This window comes from Brienomyrus brachyistius, chromosome 3 (genome assembly GCF_023856365.1).
Source record: "Brienomyrus brachyistius isolate T26 chromosome 3, BBRACH_0.4, whole genome shotgun sequence".
NCBI classification, from domain to species: Eukaryota; Metazoa; Chordata; class Actinopteri; order Osteoglossiformes; family Mormyridae; genus Brienomyrus; species Brienomyrus brachyistius.
The window spans coordinates 22927954-22939006 of NC_064535.1; the positions used below are offsets into that span (position 1 = coordinate 22927954).

Here is an 11053-nt window from a genome sequence, read left to right on the forward strand (position 1 = left end):
AAGAATAGAGGCGATCTCTGCTGTAACAAGATATTGGCAGAGGTGGAGATTTCAGGTCCAGAGAGTATAAATCCAGTCCAGGATTTTGTTTCAACCCACCAGTTAAGTACTCTGTGACTTCTGACTGTTTATGCTCAACTGGTTGGTTGGAACAAAATCCTGGTCTGGATTTGTCCTCTCTGGACCTGAAATCTCCGCCTCTGTATATTCGTTCAGCAAGGTTCAGGTCTTCCAAATTCTTTTACGGCCGAATATCCATGTGCATGTCCAGGGTTTGCACAATCCAGTTTTTCAGTTCAATATATTTTTATATAGCACCTTTATATAGAGTCATCCAAAGAAGCTAGTATATGGCTATGTTGTTATACATTCGTGCATCATTTATGCAGAATTTATACAGAATTAAATTTTGTTTGGTGGTTTGCTTAGAGCATTTGACTACCTAGTCTTATTTTTTTTTTTAATTAACCCAGAGAAAAGGTCCTATTTATCTGTCGATGTTAATGCTAGCCAACTCGACTATTAACTAATTATGATACTGACGATCAAACGTTATGTGTGTGCATTTAGCCTATTAATGTATGTCTTAGCCTGTTATTAGTAGAATATTAATGCATATAAAAAATTATGCATGCTGTCCGCTCACATTATAAAACAATGTGACCATCTCTAGACATACCTCCTCCCTTCTTGGGCCACTCCAGTTAAAATTTCCTAGAACGGCCTCTGGTGACGGTTAAGTACCTTACAGCGTAGGGAAAGGGGGGGTCACACTTTGCTGAAGAGGCACCGCTGATCAAGCAAAAAATCCAGGATAATCTTTGGGTTCACTGCGATCCCTCAGTAGACCTTCCAGAGTGCCGCGCTGTTGTTCCCTTGTGGAGGTGTGCAGGGACTGTGAAGCGCGCGCCACCGGCCGCCCACTTCGTTTCTGCCGCACAGCGATGCTAAGTTCACCGATGAACACAAGGGGGCGCAATTGACCCTGATACACGGCAACATAAGATGTGGCTGTGGAACGATGAGAGAGTGGCGGACTCAGTTCATGGAAGGCAAGGTAGGTTACATTATTTGGATGTCCTCGATTCCGAAAGCTGTCATGACGTAGCAGATCGTTGCAGATGTTTTTAATACCAGACATTCTTTACAATACATCTTAAATACTAAAGTCATGCTGATGTACTCTTGTAAACAAACGAGTAGCGGCGGCACATGGCTGTGTAATGAATAACTTACATCGTTAAGCTATCTTTGCATTTTGCAATAGCCTTCCGGTTTGACATCATGAATTGTTTATGAATCATGCCTTTTCTTAAGTTGGATCCAGCTAATCGCAATGATTAAATAAAGAAACCTAATAAGAAAACAATGGAACTTTTCTTATCTCCGTTACATCTGGACTGCTCGCTAGCACTTCTGTCTGTGTGATTAGATTGAGTATTTTACCTGTATTAGCAGATTATATTTATTTAGCAGTCGCTTTTCTACGGAGGGACAGCAGATGGTATATCACTAGCATACGGCTATGCAGGAGCTAACTAGCGCGGCTAGGCTGAGCTTCTGTGAATGACCAGTAACAATGCAAATTAGCATCAGAGCTATACAGTACATTACAGGAACAGAGGAAGGGCCGGGAAGATGGGCTTTTCAAATCAAAGATACAATGAGTACAAGTCAATGGTTGGAGAATGAAGTTAAAAATGCATTTTGATTATTACGATTTTGGACTGTCAAACTATATGTGGTTTAAACAGGCATAGTCGCTCCAGTTGAGTAACCAGGGATGAGCATGTAGGGTTACGGCTGCTCCAGGAGATGTTGCTAATATTTCATCGATAAATGAAACATCACTCGGAGCCGTAGCTCTGTATTTAAATGCGAGCGCACTTTTTCTGCAGACATATAATCTAGATTACATTTTACATAACTACGTAGGATTCAGTGTTGTAGCGGGTGATTTAAGCATTTATTATCCGAAGGGGACACGAGTGTCGCCAATATAGATGAACATGTAAATAGTTGCTGTGAATTTTCAAAACGAACATATTTTGCATTCGAAATGAATTGAATCTGACAGATAAGTGCTCAAAGATTTCGCTGATGATGGGGTGGGGGGGGGGGGAGGCGCAACACGGCACCCATTATTTACAACAATCTCCCCCGTTTCCACGGAAACAGCGTTTCCATTCTAGGTATTCTGACGAAATGACGAATGTGCTTCATGGCCGCGACAAGTTAAAAAAGACAACAACAACACACGTGACACACGGTAGGGAGAATTCAATTGCTTTATTAATAATTAAACAAGATAGAGTATGTTTCATTGAAACAGGATCAGCAGTTTAGCACTGAGTTTATTTCTCTGTGCCAGGGGAAAGAAACTACATAGCTGACATAGTACACTGTCTAAATCCCAGCAGACATCGCAGGAAGCGCGTCTAAAGTTGAAGACGTATGCAGAGTCAACACACAAACAACTCCTAGGTTTGCAGTGGCGAGGGAGACTTCTTCTCAGCAGCGTTTAACAACGGTAGGCGCTGGTGTGACATCCGCTACTTCTACTACAAAGCCATTATGCTAAGTTGGACTGTGCCACTGTTTGTGCCTACAGGGGGTGGGGAGGGGGGGGCGTAGGAAATTCCAACCGTTTACCTTTAGTAAATTCACATAAGCAAAACAAAATCCAGCATATATACATTTCACTAAGATATATACACATTATATACATACTATATATAGTAAATACATTAAATTACATAGCCTGTATGGTGTTGCTAAAATAGGCGGTGACACTAAGTTTGATGACGGTTGACCGACGTTTTGGAAGCACTGATGTATGCTGTGCGTATACAAAACAAAAAAATAATAATAATAACATTCAAAAACACAGTACTATGAGGCAGGGCTGCCTTTTAAGACACACGCTCCAGGATTTCAACCTAGGATATAAGCTTCCCAAGTAAAGCTGCTAACTGGGTAAAAACTCACACCTTACTGTTTATAGAGCAAGGTAACCCAGTTATAACGGACTCCCAGAGTGCAGTCTTTAAGTACAGTACTGGTTCAGTACACAGCTAGTTTCAAGTAATACAAGTCACAGGTCAGTATGGACCCCGTCCCTCTCACTCCCCCATGCAGTGTTTCCTACGAGACCGTACCCTACACCTGCAGATGCACTGCATCTACAGGAGGCGACGTGACGCCTTTCACGCTAAGCCATCAGCGTGCTGACATCTCCACCGTGAGTATAATGGTGTGTGTCTCGGGCACAGGGTAACAATACTATATAATGTGGTAATAATACACTAAATATCACTTCATGTAACGTTGACCCGATGGCTAGATGGTCTTGCAGCACGTATGGGGAAAAACACTGGCATTTACATCTACCCATGAACAAAAGAAATCGGAATTTGGAGCGGTCTGAACATTAAGTGCTTTAAATCCAAACGAGTTCTACAGTATTTTTTGGCAAACGTTTACAGTTTCAACTTAGTGTCTATACAGAAACAGCATCCCCAGCAGTTTAGAAGCCCAGTTAAATATACGCTATGTGCAGGTCCCTCGCCATGACTTCTGGATACTTCCAGTTTCGGGAGGGCGGTGGGGGGATTTTTCTGCTGAAATACAACTGACCTTCTGTTTTGTTTTGTTTTTTAAAGAGCAACTTCCATATTCAGTCAAGAGGCACAATAAAAAAAGCTTGCACTGTACCACAACAACAACAATGAAATAAAGGAACAAAAGTTACCAGAATACCATCCATGTGGTCTAAGTGATTACTGTACATTGTCGAACACATTCTTTCAGAATGGTACAGGACGCTGCCCAGGTTTGTGCTTCAGTACGTTTCCTACTGCAATCCTTCCAGTCCCACCTGTGGTGTCCAGGATGTGGCCGCCAGCCCGGCGGTTTTGGAGACTGCGGGGGGCAGCTGTGGGGTAGCTGCTGGCACCCCACCCCCTATCTGAGGCTGCTAAGGGCGGGGGAGGGGAGATGTGGCCACTTAGTGACCGACTTCTTTGTTGGTGGCGCGAACCCAGTCCAGGATAATCAGGGACATGCAGCTGATCATGACAACAAACCCCAGGATCAAGAAGAGGACAGCCTGGCAGTAGAGGGAGGGGAGAAAGACGATTCAGTCCGGCTGCGTCCAGTCCTTGCCATCAGAACACTGCCACTAAGCATAGAAACGCCCCAATTTGCCCCAACACATGATCGCTTACCCCAATCTTCTGGATAGAGTTCATTGGCTCCTTCCTCACCAGCTTGATGTAGAACGCAGATGGAAGGATGAAGATCAACATGCCAGCGGCAGAGGCTCCTAAGAGATGAGGGAAGACATGGGGAGAGTCAGAGACAAGAAGGGCGGCCCTGTCAGGCAGCACCACGGGGGGAGCAGCAGAAGGTTGCTCACCAATGACGCCGAAGATGTCCCGGATGCTGGGCACGAAGATGACGAGAACATTGGTGCTGCCCAGGAGGGTGATGGTGATGATGAAATGCCGGATCCAGCTGAAATCTTTGGAGGCGCAGAGCAGTTGGTTGACAGAGGTGCGGATCTGTTGGGTGGGACAGGAAAACTGGTAAGGATAGCAGCTTCAACGGCTACGGACCACTTTTCCAGCCCGAGAATGGTAACCGCTAACTAGGCCAATGGAGGCAGCAGAGGTACGCACTGGGAAAAGCACAACAGGAACGGTCAAGGTGACTGCGGTCAGGACGGCCAGGCGCACGATGAGGAGGACCACGTCAAATTTGAAGATTCTGCGGTAGGTGTGAAGCAGCTCTGGTTCTACATTGCCTGTAGAAAGAAACCAGAAGTCCAGCCTTCAGAACATCCATCCATCCTTCCACCAATCATTTATCCAACACAAGCCCATGTGGGCCCTCCACAGTAAACCCAACATCAACCCAACTCCACCTACTGGCTACTATCTGCGTAGCTGTCATATCAAAACAAACAACAAATAACAAAAAAATCAATATGGAATCTTCTGCCCAATGGTAAACATGCATCCAATTGACTTACGGAAGATATACTGGTTACTGTCCTGTTTAGCTGCTTACATTAAATTGCCCAGATACTGCAGATATTCAATGGTAGGAGTAACTGACTCACCGTAGAAGGAGAGATAGCCAAACAGGGCAGCCAGCAGGTACATGACGAACATGGACAAGAAGGAGACGTTGGCCACGTTCTGCATCTTCTTACGGGAGCGACTAGGAAGAGGAGTAACGTACATAAAGACGCTGCAATTGTCCACCGATCAACATTCTTTTAAACCCTAAAGCAGAATTTCTGCTGAGGCAGTTCAGCTGAGGTACGTGGCTGATCCAGTAACTACGAGTTACAAAACCTGCACTTCCTGGGCAAAACCCTAAAACCCTTTACCGCTATCGCATAGCCTAGCAGTTTCCGATGACTCTTCTTGAGCATCGCGCTATGAAGAGGACTTACTCTTTCAATTCCTCGTACATAGGCAGCACCGCAGGGTGGCAGACGAAGGCAAAGGTCAGGATAGGAATAGCATATGCCGTCTAAAGATAAAAACACAGACAATCCATAAGACTTTTAGATAGCTCCGACAGCAACGGTGACCTGGCATTGTCCATTCCCCGGGCACATGACTGAAGACTTCTCCGTAACGCACCTGAGAGTTATGGACAAAGTATTTTGGCGTGCAAGCATTATCTTCATAGGCTGTGAGGTTGTGCTCCGAATGAGAAACGCCGGTGTCCAGGGTAATGTTCTCTGAGTCCTCGTTCAGCATGCCGCAAGTGATCTGGAACTTCTTGTAGATAACCTGTGAAAGAATGCGCCGTTGGAAACGAGCCTAGTTATGTATCACTGTAAGGTGCTTTTCTTTAAAGCTACACCCTTTTATTGTTGTCAACTGTGATAAAAGCCTCGACAGTGAAAGCAGATGGGTCATTAACAACCAAACTCACCACAATCAGGAAGAAGACCATGCAGAGTAAGGAGAGACCACTGGTATATCCAAGGTAACCTGGAATTCCAATGGTAAATATCATATTAAGTACACAGATGGAAATGTCATCATACATCCTGTTTTTTTTTCCCCAAACACACCCTGTAATTACTCACTCATTGTACATTCAGAACAGAGTGACGCGCTACTTCCTCAGCCAAGTACGCACTTCGCAAACTTTTTAGCTGCCTCTGTTTTTGCTTACCGAGATTTTTTAGCAGTGACAGGGGCAAGATGAGCACTAAGGAGACGAGTACCACCAGGTAGTCACCGTTCAGGTACCATTCTCTGCAAAACAGATGCAGACACACTTAGCCTCAAACCGCAAGTGACTCACAGCCCTCCAAGGTTTCTGACAGTCACAAAACAATAAACAAATTAAATAATCTGGAACATACCCCAAGTTTTTTTCCACCCCCAAGAAAGCCCGGATGACTTCTGGCAGTTCATACTTCACGATGTAGAGGTAGCTGGACATGGCTGTGGAGTGTCACACAAACTTTACTCTCGTTCAGCGATTACATAATTAGCCTCGATTTTCGCGGAAAAAAACGGCAAAGCGTGTATCCGCGCGGTTCTCAGAAGTATAGCATGTGCAACTTCCTTTTTAACGACTACATTTTTGTTTAAAAAGAGGACTTCCTGCCTCTTGTTTCTGGGCAGTGGCTACGGGCTCCTTACCTCCAATGTTTTGCACGGTGATAGATATCGAAGCAGCAAGTTTTCCAGGCAAGCCGAAAGCTTTGTAGCCCAACTGTTCGTATACTAAGGCACCTGGAGAGGCCACAGCAAGTTTACACTTAGTGACAACGGGCGAAGGCAATAATTAAACACGTCTTTAATTAACCAAACGAGCCTCACCTCCTTCATTGGCTGTTTTCAGCAGCAGGTGCACAGAGTAAAGGGAGAATATTAATACTGAGACGAGGAGGATCCTGCAAGATGAAAGCAAAAGAGGAGCCGGGTTATTCCCTGGAATGATGCCCCCCAAGCACCGGGCCCCGCAGCTGCTGTTCAGGGGAAAGTAAGAACAGGCACCAGAGCGTGACCCCCGTCAAGGTCACGCATCGGCACTTTAACACATGCACGCGAATAACACCCGACATTAATAATGCAGGTTATTTCACATTATGGGTGCACAGCTGCAGGGAATGTTCATCGCAACCTTCCCAGCAATTCACAGCCTGGCTGTAAGTTATTCAAGTATTAACTAAATACCATTAGCAATAATCAATATCATAAATATTATAATAACACTATATATACTATTATGTGTGTATATATATATATATATATATATATATATATATATATATATATATATACATATACATACACTATAATATACATATACACACAGTAGATGGACACACACTTTAGTATATCAATATATACCTACACACATATATATATACACCATGCACAAACATACATATATATGTATGCTGCATATGCACATTTAACACATAAGTTTATGAGAAATAATGCAATAATTACTGCAAAAGAATCTAATATCTAACGATATCTAATGTAAATACGTACTGTGAAGTTGTTTTTTTGCAATTATCCACTAAAGTTCCCCGGAGCAGAACCATCACAGTAGTGAGAGGGTGTAAACACCGTCATGCGGAGAGAGTACTGGTACTAGCTGGGGCTTGGAAGACCAGAGCTCCGGGTCGGGGCCGATATGAGGCCGAGCGCGCCACTGATTACGTTTTTCTGTTTCTAAACATCGCCGATTGGGTAGGACAGTCCCGCGAATTCACCTAAGCGTGCTGAAAGTCAGAGGTCAGAATACAGGCACGCGGCTCCCGCTGGTGATCTCCAGCGTGCCTTTTCCTGTGCTGACCGCTAAAAGTCCGAGGTGAGACAGCGGACAGCTAAGGACACTCACACGAAGAGGGCGATGCCCGTGTTGGCCATGGCGTAGGACAGGGCCAGGATACCACTGCCCATGATGGCGTTGCCCAAGTTGAAGACGGACATCCCGAAGGAGGTCGTACCAGGATGCTGAAAAAAAGCACAATTTATAAATAATGATAATAACAATAATAATGATTAGTCACATTTGGATAGTAAATAAATGATGAGTGAAACCTACATATTCCGTTTCATATTTCTTTTTCCCCAGCTGATGATCATGGAGGAAGTTCTGATTCTCTGCATCACCTTCACCCTCAGGACTAAAGGCAGAACTGAAATCAGATATGCTCTGTAAACGAAGCCCTCATGTAGGAGGACATGCTTTATGATCGTAAAGCAACAGAATCCTGGTCGACTTTGAGGAAATAAAACTCAGCCGTATCCGGCCTCACCTGCGCATTATGGGTTTTTCCTGGTGAAATTGGTGCCCAGGGCTGCCGGACGTGTCGGGGTTAATGCGCACTGCCGCTGGGTTCAGATGGGTCGTTTCCGTCTTAGGTGCCGTTTGGTTCATTCTGCGGGAGAAGCGCAAGGGTTTAGGTTCACATTTCGCGGATCCACCTCCGCCTCTCACATGCATGCACTCTCAGTACATCAAACCCCCGGGGTACTCCAACAGGCAAGCGGTGTGCCCGGAGACCACGTGACCCGCGCTCAGACTATGAAAAGGAGGGGGCTGACTCATCCAAGGAATGGAAAAATACCAGCCGGAGTTAGGCTCCTGACACAATCCATGTTTAGCCGGATCCCTGTACGTTGCCCATTTCAAAGCAGTCACGCGTGTTGATATTATAAATAAAAGGCAAGTTGCGTCAGTCCGTAGTGTAAGGGGAAAATATAAACACGATTCCTAAAACGTTTCCACTGGTAACCTCAATAAATCTGGCATCATAAAACGTACACTATATGGTGATGTTAAGAAGAGATCGAGGGCATATTGAGCGCTTGTTTTTATTCATGGCAAGCAAAGCTTAGCGGGATGGACGCGCGGACACGTGCTTTGCCATTAATGCGCAGCATCCCTCGGCGAAGCGCTTCAAGTATAGAGCAGCACACCCCTTCCTTTAAAAAGATAGATAGATAGATAGATAGATAGATAGATAGATAGATAGATAGATAGATAGATAGATAGATATAGATAGATAGATAGATAGATAGATAGATAGATAGATAGATAGATAGATAGATACTGTGTTTACAAGAAAAAGCACAAAGGCCGGTCTCCATTGAAAAGGAGGCATCCCGCCCTCCTCCGTCAGAATGTAAATCATTCAGCTGGACAGTCACAAGACTGCAGCATCGCAGACCTTATTTATTTATTTCAGTTCCTGTATGACCTACAATTCTGCTCATACCTACTCTGAAGGGCACCAGATGATGCAGAAGATGGTTTGAGAAAACCAAGAAATGATGTGATTTTCAGCCGTATCCAAAGATAATTAGAGAATCTGGACCATTTAGGAATTAAATTATGTATGGCAACATGAAATTTTTCAAGACTAGTTTCTAAACTCCAGTGTTAAACTCCAAATAAGTAATTTTTAAGCGCGATACATAAAGGCGATAAACAGCGGAAATAATGCCCTTAATAGGCGTCATGGAGAGGAACCGGCAGAAGCCATGTCTCTGTCAAAGTGCCAAAAACCAGCTATCTTACCTTACTGACGATAGTAGACAGATTTAAAAATCCTCCGAATGAAAAAAGGCCTTTAAAAATCCCTTTTTCGTGAACCAAAAAAATTTTATGAAATTCACGAAATATTATCGGGTAGTATTAACGATTAAAACGGGGTATTTAAACAGTTTAAATACAATCACTTAAGTTATTCTATACAATTTAATACAAAAATACCTATTTAACTAGAGATATAGGTTTAAGTTATAATATAAATATTAGAGGGAGACGGTGTTCCTTCGGATGAATGGACCACCAGACCGCTCGCAGACTGCACTCCTGAGTCGATGAGTATCCGGTCGAAATATAAATGCCTGTGTTGCATCAGCTTCTCAAACCCAGTAAGGCGGGGCCAAGGCACAGGCGATGTCTGTGTACAAATACAGAACAATGGACGCCCCTTCCTTCCCTGTCTGCAGCGGTCAGCAATCAAACGGACCTCAGAGACATTTATTTATTTTGTCACTGGACGGTGCATTTAGAAGTGAGCTCTGAAGAAAGCACTCGTTATACGATGCTTGCGGGAGACGTGTCGCAAAAGGCATCAAGCGTTTAGAAAAAAGGCAACTGGTGTGGGAGAATAGACATGTGCGTGGCCACGCTATCATAAGCATGTAATGGTCACTGTCGCTGCGATGCCGCATGGTCACGGATTCGTTTCTAAGTGTTTTTATATTCCCTATTCCCACCATCCTGCCCTCAAGGAGATCGGACGCAGGGGGGGGGGGGGAATCATCCATGCGCCGTATCCACATACCTGGTTAATGTATCACTACGGCTTCCTGGTGACCGGGAAGGGACAGTTTTAAATCAGGACACCTACTGGCTAGTTTATTATGGTACAGAACCTTTCACCAACATTGGACAAGAAGTCTGTATCATCTATATTTTCTGTTGATTAAGCCGAATGCCACTCTGCACAAGTTTAACATCACCGCATAAATGATTTCTAGGTAATCTTTTAAAATTAAATGTTCTCTAGGCTTGGTTTATGAAGTAAAACGTGAACTTGTATATTTCAACGTCATTAAAATTTCGTCAGTTTCAGACAACCTTAATGAACACTGTAAGTGGAGTACTTGATTACTTTAAGCAAATTAAACAATATTTGGAATGACTCTCTCCGAAGTTTTTTGATCTATATAAGTGGTTGATCAATATCCGTGATCACTATAAATGGTTTCCACTGTATTACATTACCAAAAAGACCCCACAACGTGATTAAAACAAACCCTATTATTTTGACGTGGGGACCATTTTCTTGGTCCCCCAAGGGAAAAACTCAATTTTATATAAATCTGTGACTGCAATCAAAAAACTAAAAATGCCAAAAGTCTTGTATTTTGTTTGGCTACGTATGATTAAGGTTAGGGTTGGGTTGGGGTTAAACACTGTAACTTTCAGTGTTCATTAAAAAAATATATAAAAATGCGGTAATTCTGTGTTTTGAACTTCACTTTGG

At 43.7% G+C, this 11053-nt stretch overlaps 1 protein-coding gene and 1 long non-coding RNA gene across 3 annotated transcripts; one reads left to right on the forward strand and one right to left on the reverse strand.

Moving 5' to 3' along the window:
- Positions 1 to 164: 164 nt before the first annotated feature.
- LOC125739438 (uncharacterized) lies at positions 165 to 8093 on the forward strand. 2 transcript variants are annotated; one of them, XR_007397158.1, is made up of 5 exons: positions 165 to 1057; positions 2179 to 2269; positions 2421 to 2530; positions 3139 to 7017; positions 7741 to 8093. It is a non-coding gene; the product is annotated as an uncharacterized LOC125739438 (long non-coding RNA). The 2 variants fall into 2 exon arrangements; XR_007397159.1 differs by lacking the exon at positions 7741 to 8093 and having other exon boundaries at positions 301 to 1057; positions 2418 to 2530; positions 3139 to 3761.
- LOC125739437 (sodium-coupled neutral amino acid transporter 2-like) lies at positions 2271 to 9884 on the reverse strand. Its single transcript, XM_049009558.1, has 16 exons — positions 9574 to 9884; positions 8309 to 8431; positions 8095 to 8188; positions 7888 to 8003; positions 6855 to 6928; positions 6675 to 6767; positions 6392 to 6473; positions 6199 to 6281; positions 5953 to 6011; positions 5655 to 5807; positions 5462 to 5541; positions 5123 to 5223; positions 4680 to 4804; positions 4418 to 4562; positions 4227 to 4324; positions 2271 to 4108 (listed from the first exon to the last, which is right to left on the reverse strand). The coding sequence occupies exons 2-16, from the start codon at positions 8428 to 8430 to the stop codon at positions 4007 to 4009; spliced, it is 1527 nt and encodes a 508-aa protein (XP_048865515.1). The 5' UTR covers position 8431; positions 9574 to 9884; the 3' UTR covers positions 2271 to 4006.
- Between the last annotated feature and the right edge of the window lie 1169 nt (positions 9885 to 11053).